The sequence below is a fragment of the Catharus ustulatus genome, chromosome 1 (genome assembly GCF_009819885.2).
Source record: "Catharus ustulatus isolate bCatUst1 chromosome 1, bCatUst1.pri.v2, whole genome shotgun sequence".
Classification (NCBI taxonomy): Eukaryota; Metazoa; Chordata; class Aves; order Passeriformes; family Turdidae; genus Catharus; species Catharus ustulatus.
This window is the reverse complement of record NC_046221.1, coordinates 164,753,897-164,777,264: the sequence shown is the minus strand read 5'-3', so window position 1 is coordinate 164,777,264 and position 23,368 is coordinate 164,753,897. Positions and strand designations below refer to the sequence as shown.

The window sequence follows — 23,368 nt, the reverse complement described above, 5'->3', positions numbered from 1 at the left end:
GCCTCCCATTCACCACAGAGTATCCTGTAAATCTTTTCCCCCTTATCACTCTTGAAGACCCATCAATGAACACATTCTCTCCCTCAGGCCAGGGAGTATCTCATAAATCTTTTCTAGCCCGGGTTTGGAGATCTATAACCTGAATGCAGTCTTGATTTTCATCTTGGCCCCTCTTTTCTTCAGGGCCATTCAAACAGGAGGCCGGATTAAAATCTTCCCCACCTCTAAATTCAAAATCTTCCTGCTCCATTAAACAAGATTCATACCGTAATAATCGAGCGCTCGTCATTCACTTAGAGGCTCTTTCAGTTAACAAAGCTGTAATCTGATGTGAAACTTCAACAATCAGATATTCCCCTATTGTCAGTTTTTGGGCTTCAGCCACCATCAGAGCTGTGGCTGGGCAGTTCTACAGCCTCTGGCCACCGGGTCTAACAGCTTAGAAAAACAGGCAACAGACCTCCGTGTCCCCCCATGCTCTTGTGCCAAAATTCCTTTAGCATGACCCAGTTTAACGTCTACATACAGCTGAAACTCCTTCTCTGTGTCTGGAAGAGCTAAGACTGGTGTATTTTCCAATTTATCTTTTCGTTTTCTAAAGCTTTGCTCCCCTTCTGGTGTCCATACCAAGACATTAGGACTGCTTTGGGTTAAAAAGTTATATAAAGGTTTGGGCACAACAGAGAAATCCTCCATCCATGCTCTGCAGTACCCCACCAACCCTAAAAGCTGCAGTAACTCCTTTTTAGTCTGGAGTAATGGTACTTCTAAAATCCCTTGTATTCTTTCTGGATCAATACACCGTAACCCTGCAGTCAGAATGCGTCCCAAATATTTGAGCTTCCTTTCTACTAACTGTGTTTTCTTTTTGGACACTTTAAGTCCCTTTCTTGCAAGAAAATTAAGCAGCATTACAGTAGCTTCTTCAACCACCTTTTCCTGTTCCCCTGATTCACATACTGCAACAACTTAACTCCTCAGGGTGGAGTAAACTCTCTCAGTATTTTCTGCAAAGCTTGCCCAAACAAAACCGGTGGCTCAGTATATCCCTGGGGAGGACTGTCCATGTCAATTGTTGCTTTATCATTTTCCCTCCTTCCTCCTGTTCCCACTCAAAGGCAAAATACTGTTTACTGTCCTCAGTAATTGGACACCCCCAGAAAGCATCCCTCAAATCCAGTACAGAATAATTCTGATGTGAAGAAGGGCTCTGATTCGGGATTGTATATGGATCCAGAACTGTGGGGTACCTTGGTTTGACAATTTCGTTTATTATTCTTAAATACTGCACCATTCTGTGGGTTCCATCTGGTTTCTTAACTGGCAGGATAGGAGTGTTATAGGGAGACATACACAACTCCAAAAGATCTGCTTTTAGCAGGGACTCAATAACAGGCTGTAACCCCTTCTTTTCCTCCCTTGAAAGAGAGTATTGCTTTTTAGACACCACTTGTCCTGGTTGTTTCAAAGTAATTTGAAGAGGCTCTGTGTCTAGTTTTCCATATTTCCCTGGAGCTGCCCACACTTCCGAATTTATTTCAGCATAAGCCTTCTCAGACATTTTACACAAAGATACAGTTTTGAATTCCATGTCACTTTTTATAATGTGAATTTGCATTCCCGCTCTAGCCATCAAATCCCTTCCCAATAAATTAGAGTCACAGTTGGGAACAAACAGAAGTTCATGCATTTCAAACCTACCTCCCACATGAATTAACAGTGGTTGAATAAAATACACTCGCTCATCTTTTCCACTCACTCCTTGAATAACCCAGGATCTTTTTGATAATTTCCCCCCTTTAGGTATAAAATTTAAGGTGGATCGAGAAGCTCCTGTGTCCACCAGAAAACACACCTCCTCTCGATCTGGGCCCACATTAAGAGTTATCCAGGGCTCCTGAGTGGTGAGTCCCTGGTATAACAGGAGCCCCTGACACCCCTAACAATCCATTTCCATTATCCTATGGACTTCCTCCTCCTGAGGGTCCAGCTGTTCCTGCAGGCATCCATTTTTCCAACGCCCTTCTGCCTTGCAGATAGCACACTGGTTCTTCCCCAACCGCTGTTTGGGTCGGCTCTCCCCTGCTGAGGAAGGAATGCCTCTGTCCTTGTGGCTGACCCTGTTCCCTCTGTCCCAGGGGACTCCTTGGACCCCTCGGGGGGTGCAAAACTCTGCCATCATCTTCGCCTTAGTCTTTGCCTTTTCCTCATTCCTTCTTACATATATCTGCTGTGTTTTTCTAACCAATTCCTCCAAAGGTTTATTCTGCCACTCTTCATCCTTCTGTACTCCTTTCCTTATATCAGGCCAGGCCTTGGTAACAAATTGTACCTTCAGCAATGTGTCAAAGGCTGGCCCCACAGGATCCATCCCCCCGTGCTGCCTCAAGACATCCCCAATCCTCTCCAACCAAGGAGAGGGGCTTTCCTGTTTCTCCTGTTCTAACCACATTGCCTTAGCTATGTTGTTAGTTTTGGGAGCAGCTGACTTGATTGCCCTGATCAGATAAGCACGGTAATCACGGAGCTGAGCCAGACTGGCCTGGTTATTTGGGTCCCACTGGGATCTGCCTGGGGGATGGCATCATCCACCGTGGGTGCATTGGGTCCAGACCCCTCTGCTGCTTGTGGGTGTTCATCCTCCCACAGCTGCCGAGATTTCTGCAAAATCATTCTTTTCTCCGATGTCCCAAACAAAATTCCCAAAAGAAAATCCCAGTCCTTCCATGTATAATCTCCATTTCCCAAATATTCCTCTATCATTTCCCCCACCCCTATGGGATCATACAAATATGGGGGTAATCCCTTTTTCAATCCTCTTATATCCTGGGTAGTAAGTGGCACAATTACAAACCCAAATCCTCCCCCTTGACCCCCCCAAAGGAACTTGACGGAGTGGCATGTGGTGTATCTCTGTTTCTTGGGGGGCTTCTGATGTCCTAAACTGAGTTCCTCTTCTAGTTCTAGGGGGTGATACAACACGCTGCTCCGCTCCCCCTATACCATCATTAATTTCAGGTGGGGCCGTAGGAATAACATTTTCCTGCCCCCTTTTGCTCTGGAAGTGGAGGATACCGGGGGCCTGCAGCTGGCCCTGGCTCAGTTGGCAACACTGGAGGACAAGACGGGGGACGGTGCTGAAAAACATCCCAACCCTCACCATTTTCCTCTTCCTCCCCTTTTTCCTCTTCTCCCTTTCTTAACACATGGATTTCTCCTGTTGCTTGTCTGACCCATATTAATCCACATCCCCTTTCAGTCTATCCTTTCCAATTCTCCTCTAAATACCTCCACAGAATTCAACACAAACGAATTTTATCTTTTCCATAACATTTCCATAAGCCCCTTTGCCAACTTATACTCTGGCCACACAAAATAACAATATTTTACCATCATTTCCATAGTTACCTCTGGGTGAATATACAATCTATGCCAAGACCTCAGCATTCTCCCCAAGGGACTCTCCAGGAGTATTATGGGATCATCATCCTTTTTGCCGGGGCCCCTTCCCGGCTTTACACTTGCAACCCTCCCTGGGTGCCCTCCCAGGTTTGCTCCCCAAAGATCTCATTTTACTCACCGGTGAGATTTCCAGTGGTCCTTCCCTGTGGACTCTTCACGGACTCCTCTGGTCCGCCACTCGTCTGTCTCCTGGACAGTCTCGGGAACCCAATTGATGGCCCGGTGCCAGCCGGCACCAAGGGGAGCTGATCACCCGAACTGGGTGAGGCACCTCCAGCTCTGCCTGTGGCCCCGGACGGTGGAAATATCCCGGACGAGCGCCCCAGAATTGTCAGGAAAATTATTCCACAAACACCAGAGGTTTATGTCCAAAAACGAGACGGAGGAGTCCCTTTTGCTTTATTCGAATAAAGGGAGAGGCCATGGGGCATTCCCCTGGGGTCTCTCAGATGTTTGGAGGACGCAGCCTCCTTTTTATCCTGTTTTCCCGGCCGCATTTCCCTCTCTCTTTCCCCATCGGCTGAGGCACTTGAGAGGCACAGAATTCCTGGAATGCCTGATACCTGAGATTTCCCTCTAATGTATAACCCGCCTTTTAAATTTTTAATTCCTACGGAATTCATAGTTTCCCCCCCTCATTGTTTCTTTCATCTTCCAATACCCAGTTTCAATTCTACAGTTTGTTTGTAAAGGCAAATATCTTTCTCCATTCATCAATCAGTGCAATCAATCCCATTATTTCTTCTATCTCTCAGTGCTAGTCTCATCTACCAGCAGACCCACAGTTTGTTTGTAAAGACAAATCCAGCGTTCCTCTCAGAAGGAAGCCGCGGGGCACGGGACCGAGAGGATCCTGAGAAAAGCTCCGAGAACAACGCGTGTGCTGCACGGCGAAGAACTCCGGTAATAAGGTGAGTGACCGCGGCTGGAGGATGTGGAAAGCTCTGTTGAAAGAAGAACAGGCAATGTTACACGTCCTCCAGCGTATCCTCTCTATGAGAGAAGTCAAACGTGACTCAGAGGGTTTAAAAAAGTTTCTGAGGTGGGGTCAGGACAAAGGATTTTTTGCTACCCCTAGAAGTGTTTTCCGTATCCTTAAAGACTGGGTGAGAATCTTTGGGATGCCATGAGCGATGGCTCGAGAGACACCAAAGGACTTAGCACAGTTCGGACGGTAGTAATGCCGGTATTAAAGCAAATAAAAGCAGAGAGAACGGCCGCAGCAGGGGTAGAAGCGGAGTTAGAATCAGGCAACCCTGCCGCTGTTTTCCCGGCATTTGCGCGAGAGTTCTTTTGGGGGAAGATACGGTAATCCCGTCCTTACCATCAGCACTGCCCAAAACAGAGTTGCAGGCTCTGCAGGCAGTCCGGAGCGATGAAGGCGCGGTCTTGCAGTCCGTGTCAAGCCCAGAAAAACTGGAACTAGATACTTCCTTGTGCACGCCAGCTTCGGGTCTGCCCACCGAGTGTCCTGTGGTGTCCCTTTAGGAGTTAATAACAACCCTCGGGGACAGATTTTTTCCTCCTTTGTCGCCTTCGCCGGCGGGCTAGAGCTCAGGCACAGCATTCAGATGCTGATCGTGGTTATTCTTATGCTGAGCGCTCGAATTGTGCCGAGAAGGGTGAGCGCGGGGAGCAGGAAAGAGAGCTAGATGAATTAAGAGCTTTGATTGATGAGCAGATTAGAGAAAGAGAAAGAATACAGCCGAAGGGAGGGGGAACACTGGCTCCGCCACGAGAGCTGCGCACCACGGTAGCGAATTCTCGGATCGCAGCGTCAGTGAGGAGCGAGGGTCCGGTTCTGCAGAGAGAGCACTCCCGAGAGACGGCCCGTGAGTTCCGATCCATACCGAGGGATGCGGGGAATGTCTGACGCTTTGGTTCGCTCCAGCAGTTTGGAGAGCGCACGGCGGCGGGGAAAAGATCGGAGCCCGGAGCGGAGGGGAGATTCTCCCACTGTAAACTACCGAGAAGCTCCGCACCTGAGAGCAGCACCTGGGGGTGAGAAATAAGAGAGAATAGAAAGTTTCAGTTCCTCTGAAGGTGCTGGATAGGACTGCAAGATGAAACAACAGCAGAAAAATATAAAAGAGTGTAAAAGTGTGCACACACCATGATAAACGTGGCTGGAGCCAGTGGAGAGGTAGATAAAGAGAAGTCAGGAGCTTCTGAGAATTCTGTAAGAGAAGCGGAAGCGAAAGTTCCGTTCAAGTGATGACGACATTGCGGAAGTCAGGAGCAACGACTGCCCTAAAACAGGTTTAGCGCGCGGGAATCAATCTTTAAAGAGGATGAGCCAGGACACATGTTGGTCCGCTACTAGGCAAGAAGCTAATTTTACTGAATATTTATAATTAGGGTGGATAAACACGCAGTGGCAAAGCCCCCCTGAGCTGCAGGAGCAGGAGAGATCTGCTGTAAGTCTGAGCTGATCAAGAATTCCGGCTCTCTGGTATCTCCAGCTGTGCCAGGGAGTTCACTCCGACTTATTTGGGTATCAGGGGCTGGGGGGACACTGGGGACACTTGGGGACAACAGGGGACTGTGGGATTGGGGTCTGGGGGGCAATGGGGGTGTGGTGGGGCTGGGATTGGGGTCATGGGGTGCTCTGGGGGAAAGTGAGGGGGACACGGGATGGTGGGAGTGAGATTGGGGTCATGGAGGGCTGGGACACACTGTGGGGGTAGGGGGTGATGCCCGGATTTGGGTTGAGGTTCTGTGGTGACACCAAAGAAATTGGGGACTGGGAGTGGGATTGGGGTGTGGGGACAGGCTGAGGGGAACACTGAGGGGCTCAGGGAGTGACCCCAGGATTTGGGCCGGGGTCCTGGTGGGGCTGAGGGGAATCACGGGAGTAGGATTGGGCTGCTAAGGGGGCTGTGGTGCTGTGGGATTGGGGTCCGTGGGGGCTGGGGGACCTTGGGGATGCAAAAGTGACCCCAGGATTTGGGATGAGGGACCCTGGACATGTACATCGGTGTCCTAGCCAGGATTGCCTCCCTTCCCCCTGGGCTGGCCCCACGGGTGTTTATGCCCCAGTCCCTCACTGAGGAAACCTCCCCGTGTGACTTTGGTGTCCCCTTTGTGTCCCCCAATGTCACCTCCCTGTCGCCTCTCTGTCCCCCAGTGTCCAGACTGCTCCCTGTGGCCTCTCCCCTCCATGGTCCTCCTGGTTCTCACACTGGCACTGCTGGCAATGACCGTGGCCACCAGGACCATTAAGGAAAAGCCCCTGGACATGGCCCTGGACTCCTTCGATGACCAGTACCTGGGCTGTGGCCCTGCCATGAAGGAGGCATTGCCAGCCTTGCACCGCTCCGAGTTCCAGAAGAATCCTCGCTTCGCCAAGTACTGGTCTGAGGCCGTGGCTGCTTGGGAGAGGCGGGGGTCCCCTGTGTCCCCTCTGTCATCCTCAGACCAGGCCATCGCCATCAGGGCCTACACCTCGATTCTCCTGCACGTGTACTTCAACGACAAAGTGAGAGTGGCCGGGCGCTCCCCCCAGGAATACCGGGACAATTTCCACTTCAAAACTCTGCATTTCCTGCTGACCGACGCCCTGGCCACACTGATGGCTGCTCAGGGGCAGCAATGTCACTTGGCGTTCCTGGGTGAGCACTTCATACGGTACAAGGCAAAGCCTGGGGACATCGTCCGCTTCGGTGAATTCGCGTTGGCATCGCGCTGCAATAGCAGCTTCCACAGGTTGAGGACCCCCACGGTATTCAAGGTGCAGACATGTCACAGCGCGGACATCAATGCATTCACTGGAAATTTCTACATGGATGAGGTGGTGATCCCACCCTTTGAGAAGTTCAAGGTCACCAAAGTCATTGAAGATGAGGAGAAGGTGGAGATCCACCTCAACTCCTTCGGGACCTACAGCAAATACAACTGCGAGTGGGGACAGCAAATACAACTGAGAGGTGGGGAAAACCTGGCCCATGGGGACACCCACTGGGGCCGTGGGGACACCCCTGATGAGGCACGGGGGACAATGACACTGACTGGGGATGGGGTACAGGGACAGAGGCACCCACGGCGTGTGTGGGGACAAGGACAACCTGTGCTGGGGACACCAGTTGTGGGGACAAGAATGAGCTCAGTGAGCGTGTGGACATTAACATCCATGACAGGGCACGGGGAAAGGGACCCCCTGATCCCTTGTCACTCCCTGTCACTGTCACCCCATGTCCCCCATCTCTCTTGTCACACCCAGCCCCTGTTATGGCCAACCCCGACCCCATCACTCCCCCATGGTCCCCCTGACCCTTCTCTTTGTCCCCCAGGTGGGAGCGTCCCCAGGGCCCCCTTTCACATTGGAGGACTCCTCCTGGCCACCACAGCCCTGGCAGTGGCCACCGGGATCCTCTGAGCCATGAAACCACCAAGGTCACCATAGTCACTGTGGCCACCATTATCACCAAGACCACCAGGACTGCCACAGTAACGAGGTCACCAATGCCACCAAACCCACCACTGACACTATGGCTGCCTTGGCCACCATGGTCTCCATGTGGTCACTGTGGTCACCACTGGCACTGTGGCCACTGCAGCCACCACAGCCACTCTGGCCACCATGGTCACCATAAGCACCAAGGCCACTGTGACCACCATGGTCAACAATTCTCCCTGAGCCACAAGGCTACCACAGCCACTCTGGCCACTGTGGCCACCAAGGCCATTGTGCAGAACAATTATATAAAATAAATATATTTGAAATATTGTATCATATTAATTCTCTTAAATAATTGTTTCAAATCAATTGTATCCAAACAGTTTCCTAAATTAATGGTATCAAAGCAATTCCATGGGGAATCTACCTCTGTCCAGTGCCGTGTCCAGTTCTGTCCAGTGCTGTGTCCAGTTCTGTTCAGTGCTGTGTCCAGCTCTGCCCAGTGCCATGTCCAGTTCTGGGCTGCTCTGGACCCAATCCTGTGCTCAGGATGACACTGCCTGAGCTGGGAGCTTGGACCAGGTGCCCACTCTGGGTCCTTCCATCCTGACCCATTCTGGCATTTTGGGATTCTGGCAGTTGTAGTTCCGGAATTGCCCACCGGAGGGCAGCAGTGAGAGCAGGAAATCAGCTGCAGTTCCAGGTGCCACCAGCAGGTGGCAGCACGAGCCCGGCCCCGGGGCTCGGGAATGGTTCGGACCTTAAAGCGCGTCCGGGGCCAGCCCTGCCAGGCCAGGGACATCTTCCCCTGGGCCAGGCTGCTCCAGGGCCCGCCCAGCCTGGCCTGGGACACGGCCAGGGACGGGGCAGCCACAGCTTCTCTGGACAGCCTGTGCCAGGCCATCACCACCCTCACAGGGCAGGAGTTTATAGGAAGATGGGCGGTGATGTCCTTGAAGAGCGACTCAGTGGGTCGGGGTCTTTAGGAGTCTTCAAAATGGGCCTTGATGTCTCCACATGAGAAGATGTGAAGTTTGTCACAGCACCCAGGTGGTTTCACCCGAGAGTTTGTGTGGGATACTGGTGAAAGCCAGGGAAAGGTGCAGCTTGAGTTTTCTCAAGCTACTCAAAGGAAAAGAGAAGAGAAAGAATTAATACCAGAGATGAGCACCTGCTGTTGGCAGAGCAGGATGTGTGAGAGACGTGATGTTTGGGTGAAAGCATGTCTGCAAGGGCTGTCACCTTCCTTGGATCAATCAGTTTGACTCTATCCTGGTTCCGTGATCTAGTCCATAAAAGTGTGATTGCTTCTATGACAAATTCCTTTTTTCTGCCTATGAAGGGAGCCGTGTGTTGCTAATTTTTTTTCACCACTCCTACCTCTATAGTGATAAGTTTGGACTCCCAGACTTTCGGGTAATAGGAGAATTGGATCCCACAAAGTCTATTGCACAACCCTGAGAGCCTGAACTTCTGTCAGGAGCCGTCAGGGGATTGGTGGCAACCCTGTCCACTCTGCAACGCCTGCCTGAGAATGGCCCCTCATGTGGGGAAGAAGGCTTGGGAGCACAGGGGGAGGAAGGAGAGAAAGGGGTTTTAAACTGGGGACCCAAACCCAAAACTTGCCACAATTTTTCATCTAACTTTACATTAATGTGAAAGAGAGGAATAAATATAGCAACTGATAAGTCTCTCTCAGCCTGAACATGATACAACTTCTTCCATACCCTGTGCCAATAAGAATTCAAAAAACCAGAGTCCTCTCTAGTGTTGGGAAAGTATTTAAAAATCCAATGAACAAAATTTTTAAGATATCACTAAGAAAACTTAAATTCCCCTGATCCAAGGGTACCAGATCTTGGAAATGGATGCCTCTCAGGAGGGCCAAGCGTAGGGTGACTGAGCTCATTGCCCATCCTGGAACTTTGTTCCCGTGCCCAGAAGTAAAAGGGAAAATTAAACAAAAAGACCCAAATATATAATTGAGTCACTATGCAATTCTGAATATTGATTCCAACTTACAATTTCTCTTTGGGTAGGGGAGGCCCATGGGGTCAACTCAAGACTTCTGGGCAGGTGCTGAACCCGTCAACCAGTCCTTGGGATTCGTCTCCCAGGTATTGAGTGGAGGGTCCCGGTCCCCCTTGGATTGCCCTTGGTAAAATGTGAGGGGTTTTGGGAACGCAGCAACCCAAAAGTGACTTGTGTCCTGCAGCTGATGCATCAGGAGTCGCTTCTCCAGGGACCCCAGAGCAGAGATCCCTGTTCGGGCGCCACTCGCTGCAGAGGGCGGTGCCCAAGGTGCTGTGACTGCCCTGGAGAAGCATTTTTATACAGACGTGTTCTGGGGGGCACAGGTACACTCGCCTTGCCGCTGGGATCATCAGTTCCTTGGTGAGAAGCGCTTTTGGGGGATGCAGAACCAAGACGGAGTCTTTGTGTGGGGTTCAGCAGAGAGCCTTTATTGGGTCTTGCCACAAAAGAGTGCCAGGGACTGGACTGATATGAAAGCAAAACCAGTGAGGGACTCCAAGTCAGCAATAAAATTTAATAGGAAAAAAAAGAGAAAAAAATAAAATATATGCAATAGTAGAAAAGAAAAACTGTGGCAGGATCAGAATTCAACCTGACACTCCTCCGGTTAGGGTGGTGGTAGCAGTCCAGGTGAAGTGCTCTTGTTGAAGTTGTGATCCTGTAGAAAGTTCTGGTAGCTCATGGAAAGCAGTGGGAAAAGCTGCTCTGATGTTCCAAATCTCAGTTTTTATCTAGGTAGGAAAAGCTTGGCTCCTCCCCCTGGGTGGAGCATCTTCCCATGGCATGATGGAATTTTATCAGTTGTACAGTGGGACTCACTGGCCCATGATCAGGAGAGATCTCCTGGAGGGAGGAGGGGTCTGGAAAAGATAAAGAACATTGTCCCCTGGATTTTAACAGCTGGCCCATCAGGAGATGTCTTCCACAGAGGTAAGAACCACTGCCCACCTGGTTTATAAAATATGGCTCATTAACAGGAGATATCTCCCACAGAGATAAGGATCACTGCCCCACCTGGTTTATAAAACATGGCCCATTAACAGGAGATATCTCCCACAGAGATCACAATCACTGCCCCACCTGGACCCTGAGGATGTGGGGGCCACAGGTGACCAGCACCAGATCCCTGTCCCTGTTCCCAGCCATGGGTGCCCCTGTCCCTCCAACCCCAGGGGGTGTCCCCAGCACTGGATGTCCCTGTCCCTGTCCCCCTCACCTGGCACTGTTGTCCCCATGCCCTGTGCCCACCAATGGCTGTCCCTGTCCTTGTCCCCAGCACTGGGTGCCCACTGTGGGTGTCCCTGTCCCCTGTTTGCCATGGGTGTCCCCAGCACTGGGTGTCCTTGTCCCCAACCCACTGCACGTCCCCGTTCCCCCAGAGAATGTCCCCCTGTGATGTCACCTCCCAGTGTCCCCACACCTGTGACATCACCTCGCAGCATCCTGGCACTCTGTCGTGGTTTAGGGCAAATATGGGAGGGAACTTTGGAATGGGTATTTTTTTAGGAAACAGATTTAAACAGTTTCCTTCTTAAGCAGTTTGGGGAAAATATTTATCTCGGAGAGAAGAGGAAAAGAAATTTGTTTATTTAACTGACAAATCACTTTCCAGCATAAATTGAGCAATACCAAACAGTAAAACCTCTTGCCACTCTGAAGAGATGACAAATTCAGCAGAGTCCCTTCTGCGAGTGCAGCCCAGCTCATTCAGGCTGTTTTTGGTTTTTTTGGTGCTGGGAAATGTCACAGCCCAGGTGAGCTGGGCTTTCCTCTTTCTTGGGATTGTTCAACCCTGCTCTGGACTGAAAACCCAGAGGAGCACCAGGAGCTCACACCTGAGGCTCACCTGGGCTGTGACATTTCCCAGCACCAGAGGGGTTAAAAACAGCCTGAGTGAGCCGGGCTGCAACCCACGGAATGGACTCTGCTGAATTTGTCATCTCTTCGGAGCTGTGAGAGGTTTTGCTGTTTGTTATTGTTCATTCTTGTGCTGGAGAGTGCTTTGCCTGTTAAATAAACAGATTTTTTCCACTTTTCTCTGAGAAAATATTTCCCCGAGGCCATTGGGGGAGGGACTGCTTGAATCTGTTTCCTAGAGGGATCCCATTCAGAGGTTTTTCTCCCAAATTTGCCCCAAAACCAGGGCACAAAGTGAACTTTCTCGCCGGGCTTCACCTTGTACTGGAACCCCCTCACCACCCAAACACATCCCGGCATTCTGCCCTGGTTTAGGGAAAATTTGGGAGGAAACTTTTGAATGGGTATCTTTTTAGGAAACAGATCAAAGCCATTTTTTTCTTAATGGTTTGGGGAAAGTATTTTCTAGGAGAGAAGTGGAAAATAAAACCTGTTTATTTAACAGGCAAAGCACTCTCCAGCACAAAAAGAAATGAACAATATTAAACAGCAAAACCTCTCATTGTTCTGCAGAGATGACAAATTCAGAAGAGGTTTTTTTGTGGGTTGCAGCCTGGTCCTGCCTAAGAGGGGAAACTGAACGAGAGTTGAGAAAGGAACACAAGTGATAATTTTGGCTGCAAAGTGAGGGTGTCTGGTACTCAAAGATGACCCCGACGCCGGCATCTCGCAAGGGATCTCCAGACTTTAACAGAGCCTTGGAGATCTTTGTGTATCAAAGACAGCACCCAAAATGTCGGACTCTTGTTAGAACAACTCAACCACAAAACAACTGTGAGATGCAGCAGCGACTGTTCTCCTCACCCAGGTGCCAGGAAATTCAATCTGAGACAGAAGTTTGTGGTAGATACTCTGCTGCAGTTGGTGAAGGAGAGAACCACCAGCCAAGCTCTGGGCAGTCCATGGGATGGGGACTGGTTATCCCGGTTTGGGGTGCCTACAGGGATGTCACCTGGTAGGGGACCCTGTTTGGTGTCTGGGGTGTGACAGCAACCCAGTGAGCAGTGGGGAGTGGGACTGGGGTCACTGGGGGGATGTGGGGCCGTGGGATTGGGGTCCTGGGGGTGAGAAAAAGGAGAGAGAATAGAAAGTTCCATTCCCCCTGAAGGTGCTGGATAGGGCTGAGAGATGAAACAATAGCAGAAAAATATCAAAGGATGTAAAAGTGTGGACACCACAGGGCAAAGGTGGCTGGAGTTGATGACGAAACAGATAAATTGAAATCGTATTTTTGGCAAGTTCTGTAACACCACATTGGCAGCGCTGAACAAAATCAAAAACTAGAGGTGGGGCGATGCAGGATATTGGAGCGCTCCATGAAAACCACATCTTTGTACTGTCCACAGGAAGTAAAATCATCACTTAAAAGAGGTGGAGTCATTCAAATTATCGACGACAAAAACCTGTGTTTGCTAAGCAGCCCATTTATTGAACATTTATAATTAGGGTGGCAGAGCCCCCCTGAGCTGCAGGAGCAGGAGAGATCCGCTGTGAGTCCGAGCTGATCAAGAATTCCGGCTCTCTGGTACCTCCAGCTGTGCCAGGGAGTTCACTCCGGCTGATTTGGGTAACAGGGGTTGGGGGGACACTGGGGACACTTGGGGGGGAACAGGGGACTGTGGGATTGGGGTCTGGGGGGCACTCTGGGTGTCATGGGAGTGGGATTGGGGTCATGGGGAGCTCTGGGGGAAAGAGAGGGGGGACATGTGATGGTGGGAGTGGGATTGGGGTCATGAGGGGCTGGGACACACTGTGGGGGTAGGGGGTGATGCCCAGATTTGGGTTGAGGTTCTGGGGTGACACCAAAGAAATTGGGGAGTGGGAGTGGGATTGGGGTGTGGGGACAGGCTGAGGGGAACACTGAGGGGCTCAGGGAGTGACCCCAGGATTTGGACTGGGGTCCTGGGGGGGTCTGAGGGGAATTGTGATCATTGGAGTAGGATTGGACTCCTGGGGGGGCTGTGGGGCTGTGGTGCTGTGGGATTGGGATTGTTATTGGGGTCCCTGGGGGACTGGGGGACGTTGGGGAGGCAAAAGTGACCCCAGGATTTGGGGTGAGGGACCCCAGACATGTGCAGGGTTCTCCTGGCCAGGAGTGCCTCCCTTCCCCCTGGGCTGACCCCACTGCCCACCCCAGTCCCTCACTGAGGAACCCTCCCCGTGTCCCCTCTGTGTTCCCTCTGTGTCCCCCAGTGTCCACACAGCTCCCTGTGACCTCTCCCCTCCATGGCCCTCCTGGCTCTCACCCTTGCACTGCTGACAATGACCGTGGCCACTGGGGATATAGCGATGAAGCCCCTGGACATGGCCCTGGACTCCTTCGATGACCAGTACCAGGGCTGTGGCCCTGCCATGGAGGAGGCATTGCCGGACCTGAACCGCTCCGAGTTGCAGATGAATCCTCTGTTCGCCGAGGTCTGGTCTCAGGCCGTGGAGAGGTGGCCAAGTGAGGGGTCCCCTGTGTCCCCTCTGTCATCCTCAGACCTGTCCATCGCCATCATGGCCTATGCAGCGCCTGACCTGTACGAGTATTTCAATGGGAACGTGAGCATTGTCGGGCGCTCCGCCCAGGAATACCAGGACAATTTCCACTTCAAAACGCTGCATTTCCTGCTGACCAAAACCATGGCCATGCTGAGGGCTGCTCAGAAGGGGCAGAAATGTCAGTGTGTGATCCACATGGAGCTAAAGTACAAGTTATACGCAAATCCTGGTGACATCGTCCGTTTGGGTCAATTCGCATTGTCATATGGTTGCATTGATGACATTAACAGTGTGGAAGTCGCGACAGTGTTACAGGTGCAGACGTGTCACAGCGCAGATGTCAAGGCATTGTTTAGATATCCCTCCTCTCGTACGGTGCTGATCCCACCCTATGAGAAGTTCAAGGTCACCAACGTCATTGATTATGGGGAGAAGGTGGAGATCCACCTCGAATCCATTGGGACCTACAGCAAATACAACTGCGAGTGGCTGACAGGTGGGGACAGCCTGGGGCCATGGGGACACACACTGGGGCGATGGGGACAGTCCGGGGCCATGGGAACAGACCTGATGAGGCAGAGGGGACAATGGGTGTCAGGGACACCCACGGTGTGTGTGGAGACAAGGGCACTCTGTTCTGGGGACACAAAGTCTGGGGACAGGAATGCACATAGTGGGCATGGGGACAGGAATATCCATGAGAGGGCACAGGAAAGGGGACCCCCACATCTGGTTGGGGACAGGGACAGGGACACCGGCATTCCGACCCTGTCCCTCCTCTCCACAGACAGTGCTGTGGGGACAGGCCCTGTGTGCTGGACGTGGGTGGGCTGGGATCCCCCATGGCACCCCCTGATCCCCTGTCACTCCCTGTCACTGTCACCTCATGGCCCCCATCTCTCCTGTCACCCCCAGCCCCTGTTACGGTCACCCCCGACCCCCTCACTCCCCCATGATCCCCCCTGACTCCCCTCTTTATTCCACAGGTGGGAGTGTCCCCAGGGCCCCCTTTCACATTGGAGGACTCCTCCTGGCCACCACAGCCCTGGCAGTGGCCACCGGGATCCTCTGAGCCCCAAAGCTACCACAACCACTGTGGCCACTGTGACCATCAAGGACATTGTGCAAAGAAGTTCTCTTAAAAAATTGTATCACATCAATTCTATCAAAACAATTCTATTAAATAATTGCATCAAGTCAATTTTATACAACAAGTCTATTGAAATTTCTATCAACACAATTTCATTAAATATTTGTATCAAAACAAAGAAAGTGGCGCCCGAACTGGGACCTCTGCTTGGGGGTTCCTGGAGAAGCGACTCCTGACGCATCAGGTGCAGGACACAAGTCACTTTTGGGTTGCTGCTTCCCCAAAAACCACTCACGTTTCAGCGAGGTCAATCCAAGGTGTGACCAGGATCCTCCACTCAATGCCTGGGAGAAGAATCCCATGGACTGGTGGAGGGGTTGAGCACCTGACCAGAAGTCTTGACTTGACTCAAGGAGCCTCACCTACCAAAAGAGAAGTTGGAATCAATATTGGGGATTGTGTTCTGATTTAATTATATATTTGGGTGTTTTCCTTTAAATTTCCCTTTTACCCCTGGGCATGGGAATGAAGCTCCAGGATGGGTAACGAGCTCATTCACCCTAAGTTTAGCCCTCCTGAAAGAGGCATCCATTACCAAGTTGTGGTGCCCTTGAATAGGGGAATATAAGTTTTATATGGGGAATCATGAAAATTTTGATCATTGGATTTTTAAATAGTTTCCGAACACTATAGGGGATTCTGGTTTTTTGATTTGTTTTTGGGACAGTGTAGGGAAAAAGTTGTATAAGACTCAGGCTGAGGGAGGCTTACCAGTTGCTATATTTATTCCTCTCTTTCACATTATTGTAAAGATAGGTGAAAAATTGTGGAATGTTTCTGGTTTGGGTCCCCAATTAAAAACCCCTTTCTCTCCTTCCTCCCCCCGTGCTCCCAAGCCTTCTTCCCCACATGAGGGGCAATTCTCAGGCAGGCGTTGCAGAGTGGACAGGGTTCCACTGATCCCCTGACGGCTCCTGACAGAAGTTCAGGCTGTCAGGGTTATGAAAGAGACCTTGTGGGACCCAATTCTCCCATTACCCTAAAGTTTGGGAGTTCAAAGTTATTGCTGTAGTGCTAGGAGAGGCAAAAAGTGTAGCAACACATGGCTTCCTTCATAGGCAGAAAAAAGGAATTTGTTATAGAAGCAATCAGACTTTTATAGACTAGATCACGGAACCAGGATAGAATCAAACTGATTGATCCAAGGAAGGTGACACCCCTTGCAGACATGCTTTCACCCAAACATCACATCTCTCACACATCCTACCCTGCCAACAGCAGGTGCTCACCTCTGTTATTAATTCTTTCTCTTCTCTTTTCCTTTGAGTAGCTTGAGAAAACTCAAGCTGCATCTTTCCCTGGCTTTCACCAGTATCCCACACACTCTAGGGTGAAACCACCTGGGTGCTGTGACAAACTTCACGTCTTCTCATGTGGAGACATCAAGACCCATCTTGAAGACTCCTAAAGACCCCGACCCACTGAGTCGTTTTTCACGGACATCACCGCCCATCTTCCTATAATCTCCTGCCCTGTGAGGGTGGTGATGGCCTGGCACAGGCTGCCCAGAGAAGCTGTGGCTGCCCCGTTCCTGGCCGTGTCCCAGGCCAGGCTGGGTGGGCCCTGGAGCAGCCTGGCCCAGGGGAAGATGTCCCTGGCCTGGCAGGGCTGGCCCCGGATGCGCTTTAAGGTCGCTCCATCCTGAATCATTCCTGACCCCCGGGGACAGGCTCGTGCTGCTGCCTGCTGGTGGCACCCGGAACTGCAGCTGATTTCCCGCTCTCACTGCTGCCCTCCAGTGGGCAATTCCCAATCCACAACTCCCAGAATCCCAAAATCCCAGAATGAGTCAGGATGGAAGGACCCAGAGTGGGCACCTGGTCCAAGCTCCCAGCTCAGGCAGCGTCATCCTGAACACAGGATTGGGTCAGAGCAGCCCAGAACTGGACATGGCACTGGGCAGAGCTGGACACAGCACTGGAAAGAACTGGACACAGCACTGGACAGAACCGGACACGGCACTCCCGATGTGCCTCACTGGGCAGTGCACACAGGCACTGTCACTCTGATTTCCAACCCCGCTCCTCCCAATGCCCCCTTGTGTATCACCTGACCCTGGGAACATCCAGTCCCCTCTCAGACAGAGATTCCTGTCCCGTATTCCTGCTGGGATTGAAATGGGTGTGAGGTTCCTCCCTTGGGAATGGGGTGCTCCCCAAGAATCCTCCATGAGGCCGAGAGGAAGAGACACTGTCATGGGTGTGGGGTGGGGAATGACATCGAGCCCTGCTTGGGAATTGTCTCTTTTTGCTGCTTCGACAAAATTTTTAAATGGATCTGTTTATATAGAGTAATTTAATAGATTGGTTTTTATACAATTAATTTAATACAATTATTTACATAATTGTTTTGATAGAACAATTTAATAGAATTTATTTGATACCATTTTTTTGATATAAGTATTTTATGTAATTGTTTTGCACAATGTCCTTGTGGCACTGTGGCCACAGGGCCTGTGGTGGCTGCAGTGGTCACAGTGCCAGCACTGGTCGCAGTGACCACATGGAGGCCATGGTGGCCAAGGTAGCCATAGTGGCAGTGGTGGCCTTGGTAGCCTTTGTGGCCTTGTTTCTCTGGGAGTCCTGGTGGTCTTGGTGATCATGGCGGCCGCAGTGACCCTGGTGACCTTGGTGACTTCATGGTTAAGAGGATCCCAGTGGCCACTGCCAGGGCTGTGGTGGCCAGGAGGAGTCCTCCAATGTGAAAGGGGGCCCTGGGGATGCTCCCACCTGGGGGACAAAGAGGGGGGTAAGGGTGACCATGGGGGAGTGAGGGGGTGGAGGGTGGACAAAATGGGGGCTAGGGGTGACAGGAGAGATGGGGGCCATGAGGTGACAGGTGACAGGGAGTGACAGGGGATCAGGGGGTGCCATGGGGGACCCCAGTCCACCCACATCCAGTACACAGGGCCTGTCCCCACAGCACTGTCTGTGGAGAGGAGGGACAGGGTCGGAATGTGGGTGTCCCTGTCCCTGTTCCTTCCCAGATGTGCAGGTTCCCATCCCTCTGCCCTGTCCCCACACTTGGTGTCCCCAGCACAGGGTGTCCTTGTCCCCACACACACCATGGGTGGCCCCCGTCCCTGTCCCCCATTCCCAACCAGTGTCATTGTCCCCAGTGCTTCATCATGGCTGTCCCCATGGCCCCAGTGGGTGTCCCCACCTTTCAGCCACTCGCAGTTGTATTTGCTGTAGGTCCCGATGGATTCGAGGCTGATCTCCATCCTCCACAGATAACGACTGACATTGGTGACCTTGAACTTCTCATAGGGTGGGATCAGCACTGTAAGATGGTTGGGAGCTCCAGTGAATGTGCTGATGTCCGCGCCATGACACATCTGCACCTTGAACACCGTGGCGGCTGACTCACTGTCACCAATGGCACCCCACGACCGTGCAAATTGACCGAACCGAATGATGTCACCAGGATTTGCATAGAACTTGTAGCCTGCCAGATGGATCACACTCTGACATTTCTGCCCCTGAGCGGCCCTCAGCGTGGCCACGGCTTTGGACAGCAGGAAATGCAGCGCTTTGAAGTGGAAATTGTCCCGGTATTCCTGGGGGGAGCGCCCGACAGCGCTCACGTTCACATTGAAATAGTCGTGCAGGTTAGGCGCCACATAGGCCATGATGGCAATGGCCTGGTCTGGGGACGACAGAGGGGACACAGGGGACCCCAATTTCTGCCACTCTGCCTCAGCCTTTGGCCAGACCTCAGCGAAGCGAGGATTCTTCTGCAACTCGGAGCAGATCAGGCCCGGCAATGCCTCCTCCATGGCAGGGCCACAGCCCTGGTACTGGTCATCGAAGGAGCCCGGGGCCATGTCCAGGGGGTATACCGTGGAGGCCCTGGCGGTCTCGTTCATTACCCGCAGTGCCAGGGTGAGAGCCAGGAAGACCACAAAGGGGAGAATCCACAGGGACCGGAGAGGAAACTGGGGGACACCGAGGGGACACCGAGGGGACACAGAGGGGATACAGAGGGGACACAGGGGGACACAGAGGGGACACAGAGGGGACATGGAGTTGACACTGGGTGACACAGAGGTGAAACTGAGGGGACACATAGGTCACACTGAGGGACTGGGGAGGGGACACGGGGAGGGTTCCTCAGTGAGGGACTGGGGAGGGCAGTGGGGTCAGCCCAGGTGAAGGGAGACACTCCTGGCCAGAAGACCCCTGATCATGTCTGTGTTCCCTGATCCCAAATCCTGGGGTCACTTTTGCCTCCCCAAGTCCCCCAGACCCCCAGGGACCCCAATCCCAATCCCACAGCACCACGGCGCCCCTAGCAGCCCAATCCTACTCCCATGATTACAATTCCCCTCAGACCCCCCAGGACCCCAGACCAAATCCTGGGGTCACTCCCTGAGCCCCTCAGTGTTCCCCTCAGCCTATCCCCACACCCCAATACCACTCCCACTCCCCAATTTCTTTGGTGTCACCCCAGAACCTCAACCCAAATCCGGGCATCACCCCCTACCCCCACAGTGTGTCCCAGCCCCCCATTACCCCAATCCCACTCCCACCATCCCGTGTCCCCCCTCACTTTCCCCCAGAGCACTCCATGACCCCAATCCCACTCCCATGACACCCCCAGTGTCCCCCTAGACCCCAATCCCATAGTCCCCTGTCCTCCCCAAGTGTCCCCAGTGTCCCCCCAACCCCTGTTACCCAAATCAGCCGGAGTGAACTCCCTGGCACAGCTGGAGGTACCAGAGAGCCGGAATTCTTGATCAGCTCGGACTCACAGCGGATCTCTCCTGCTCCTGCAGCTCAGGGGGGCTTTTCCACGAGGAATTGATTCACCCTAATTATAAATATTCATTAAAATGGGCTGCTTAGCTAGCACAGAACCAGGGCTTTCTCTGTAAATAATTTGTATGGCTCTACACTTTTTAAGACAGAGTTTTTCTACCCAGGCTTCACAAAATGGTGTCAGAGGATGTGGTTGACTCTGAGTGCCTCAGTATCTTGCCTCACCTTGCTTGGAAGTTTCACTTTTGGTTGGTGCTGCAGCTTCTACGCTAAAGAACTTGCCAGAAACCTTTTAGTGCAGCTCCCCTTAATTTGTTTCTCCACTGACTCCAGAAACATTTTCCCTGTAGTTTCCCGACTTTTACATCCTTTTATATTTTTCTACTAGTCTTTCATCTTTCAGCCCCATCCTGCACCTTCAGGGGAATGGAAACTTTCTGTTCTCTCTCTTGTTTCTCACCCACCCAGGACCCCAATCCCATGGTCCCACATACCCCCAGTGCCCCCAGTCCCACTCCCCACTGCTCACTGGGTTGCTGTCACACCCCAGACACCAAATGCGGTCCCCTACCAGATGACATCTCTGCAGGCACCCCAAACCTGGGGATGACCTGTCCCCATGCCATGGACTCCCCAGAGCTTGGCTGGTGCTTCTCTCCTTCACCAACTGCAGCCTCAGTCGGGGTGGGCCTGGCCTGGTTATTGGGAGTTATCACCCACCCACACTCTTTACTGGGGCCTTTTCTGTAAGCAGCCAATTTTCCATCTGCCCAGCTCTATCCAGGCCTCACCTCTGGCGGTGAAATTCCTTTATCAGGAATTAACACCAGGGTGCTTTATTGCCGGGCTATTTACCCCCCAGATTTGGCAACCCCCGAGCTGCTGTGCCCTGGGCTGTGGCACGGCCCCTTCTTTGGGTGTTGTCGAGGAGGGACAATATTTCCTGTTCATATTTAATCACAGATCCCTGTGCTGGGAATGGATTTCTTTCTTTCCATGTGGCTCCGTGTGCATGAGCAATGCCCAAAGCAGATCTCAAGTGAGTTCCTGTGTTTGCTCTTTCTCCTACTGCCTCTTCCAGAGCTCTTTGTGACACTGTGAGCTCCACCCTTGGTTTCACATCCTGTGGTTGCAGTGAGCAAAGCATCTACCACAAACTTCTGTCTCAGATTGAATTTCCTGGCCTCCAGGATGAGGAGAACAGTCACTGCTGCATCTCACAGTTGTTCTGTGATTGAGTTGTTCTAACAAGCGTCCCACAGTTTGGCTGCTGTCTTTGATACACAAAAAAATCCAAGGGTTTTGTTAAAGTCTGGAGATCCCTTGGGAGATGCCGACATCGGGGCCATCTTTGAGTACCAGACACCCTCACTTTGCAGCCAAAATCATCACTTGTGTTCCTTTCTCAACTCTCATTCTGCAGGCACTGCACCGAGCGCACATTGGGAATCTGAGTTCTGACCTGCACCAGCGCTGGTGTTTGCAGCACTAACGAGCAATTAACAGGAGTCACAATCCGCCCAACACGCGCGGGAGTCGCGATGGTTCGTTTGATCCCAGGGTGCAAAAGACAAACAGCGAGGGACTCAAGTTTTCTTCTGCAGCAAGCAACAATGCACTTTATTCAGTGCCAACAGTTTAGTTTATGATAGGGGAGAGAGAGAGGAAAAGGGAAATGAAGTAAAAGGGGAGAGGGAGAGAGAGAAGGATGGTGGAATAGCAACCTACAGATGGGATGTCGTCCTCGAATCTTCTGCTGCTGTTTTCCGTCCGTGGGGAGAAAAGGTAATGGATGATTTTATGGATTAGATCACAGAACCAGGATATACACAAACTGATTGGTCCAAGGAAGGTGACAGCCCTTGCAAACATGCTTTCACCCAAACATCACGTCTCTCACACATCCTACCCTTCCAAAAGCAGGTGCTCATCTCTGTTATTAGTTCTTTCTCTTCTCTTTTCCTTTGAGTAGCTTGAGAAAACTCAAGCTGCACCTTTCCCTGGCGTTCATCAGTATCCCACACAAACTCTCGGGTGAAACCACCTGAGTGCTGTGACAAACTTCACATCTTCTCGTGTGGAGACATCAAGACCCATTTTGAACACTCCTAAAGACCCCGATCCGCTGAGTCGTATGTCCAGGACATCACCGCCCATCTTCCTATAATCTCCTGCCCTGTGAGGGTGGTGATGGCCTGGCACAGGCTGCCCAGAGAAGCTGTGGCTGCCCCGTCCCTGGCCGTGTCCCAGGCCAGGTTGGGCGGGCCCTGGAGCAGCCTGGCCCAGGGGAAGATGTCCCTGGCCTGGCAGGGCGGGCCCCGGACGCGCTTTAAGGTCGCTCCATCCCGAACCATTCCCGAACCCCGGGACCGGGCTTGTGCTACCGCCTGCTGGTGGCACCTGGAACTGCAGCTGATTTCCCACTCTCACTGCTGCCCTCCAGTGGGCAATTCCCAATCCACAACTCCCAGAATCCCAAAATCCCAGAATGAGTCAGGATGGAAGGACCCAGAGTGGGCGCCTGGTCCAACCTCCCAGTTCAGGCAGCGTCATCCTGAACACAGGATTGGGTCAGAGCAACCCGGAACTGGACACAGCACTGGGCAGAATTGGACACAGCACTGGGCAGAATAGACTCGCCAAGGATTTCCTTTGAGCCCATTAATTTAGGGACCCGTTTGGATACAATTTTTTTTAAACAATTATTTAGGAGAATTGATATTGTGCAATACTTTCTATGTATTTATTTTATATAATTATTCTGCACAATGTCCTTGGCGGCCACAGTGACCACAGTGGCTGTGGCTGCCTTGTGGCTCAGGAAGTGTTGGTAACCATGGTGGTCACAGTGGCCAGTGGTGACCACAGCGACCTCATGGAGGCCATGTGGTCAAGGTGGCCATAGTGGCCATGGCGGCCTTGGTAGCCTTGATAACCTCATTTCTCTGGGGGTCCTGGTGGTCTCGGTGATCGTGGTGACCACAGTGAGCCTGGTGACCTTGGCGGCTTCATGGCTCAGAGGATCCCGGTGGCCACTGCCAGGGCTGTGGTGGCCAGCAGGAGTCCTCCAATGTGAAAGGGGGCCCTGGGGACGCTCCCACCTGGGGGATAAAGAGGGGGGTCAGGTAGACAAGGGGGAGTGAGGGGGGATCAGGGGGTGACCAT

General features: G+C 52.1%; 4 protein-coding genes across 4 annotated transcripts in view; 2 read left to right on the top strand and 2 right to left on the bottom strand.

Annotated features, from left to right (window-relative positions):
• Positions 1-8,021, top strand: part of LOC116994801 (erythroblast NAD(P)(+)--arginine ADP-ribosyltransferase-like) — a 66,624-nt gene extending 58,603 nt beyond the window's left edge. The window contains exon 2 of the mRNA XM_033056764.1: positions 7,752-8,021. Coding sequence (XP_032912655.1) covers positions 7,752-7,837 — 86 coding nt within the window. The 3' untranslated portion in view covers positions 7,838-8,021. The remainder of the gene's footprint in view (positions 1-7,751) is intronic.
• LOC116999522 (NAD(P)(+)--arginine ADP-ribosyltransferase 2-like) overlaps positions 1-23,368 on the bottom strand; it is a 703,496-nt gene that overhangs the window by 656,026 nt on the left and 24,102 nt on the right. The window lies entirely within an intron of this gene.
• The window catches only part of LOC116994778 (erythroblast NAD(P)(+)--arginine ADP-ribosyltransferase-like), a 55,726-nt gene that overhangs the window by 23,458 nt on the left and 8,900 nt on the right, over positions 1-23,368 (bottom strand). The gene's annotated exons all lie outside the window — the stretch shown is intronic.
• The window catches only part of LOC116994948 (erythroblast NAD(P)(+)--arginine ADP-ribosyltransferase-like), a 268,873-nt gene continuing 258,775 nt past the window's right edge, over positions 13,271-23,368 (top strand). Inside the window, exon 1 of the mRNA XM_033056972.1 lies at positions 13,271-13,376. The gene's annotated coding sequence lies outside the window, so the exon portion shown is untranslated. The remainder of the gene's footprint in view (positions 13,377-23,368) is intronic.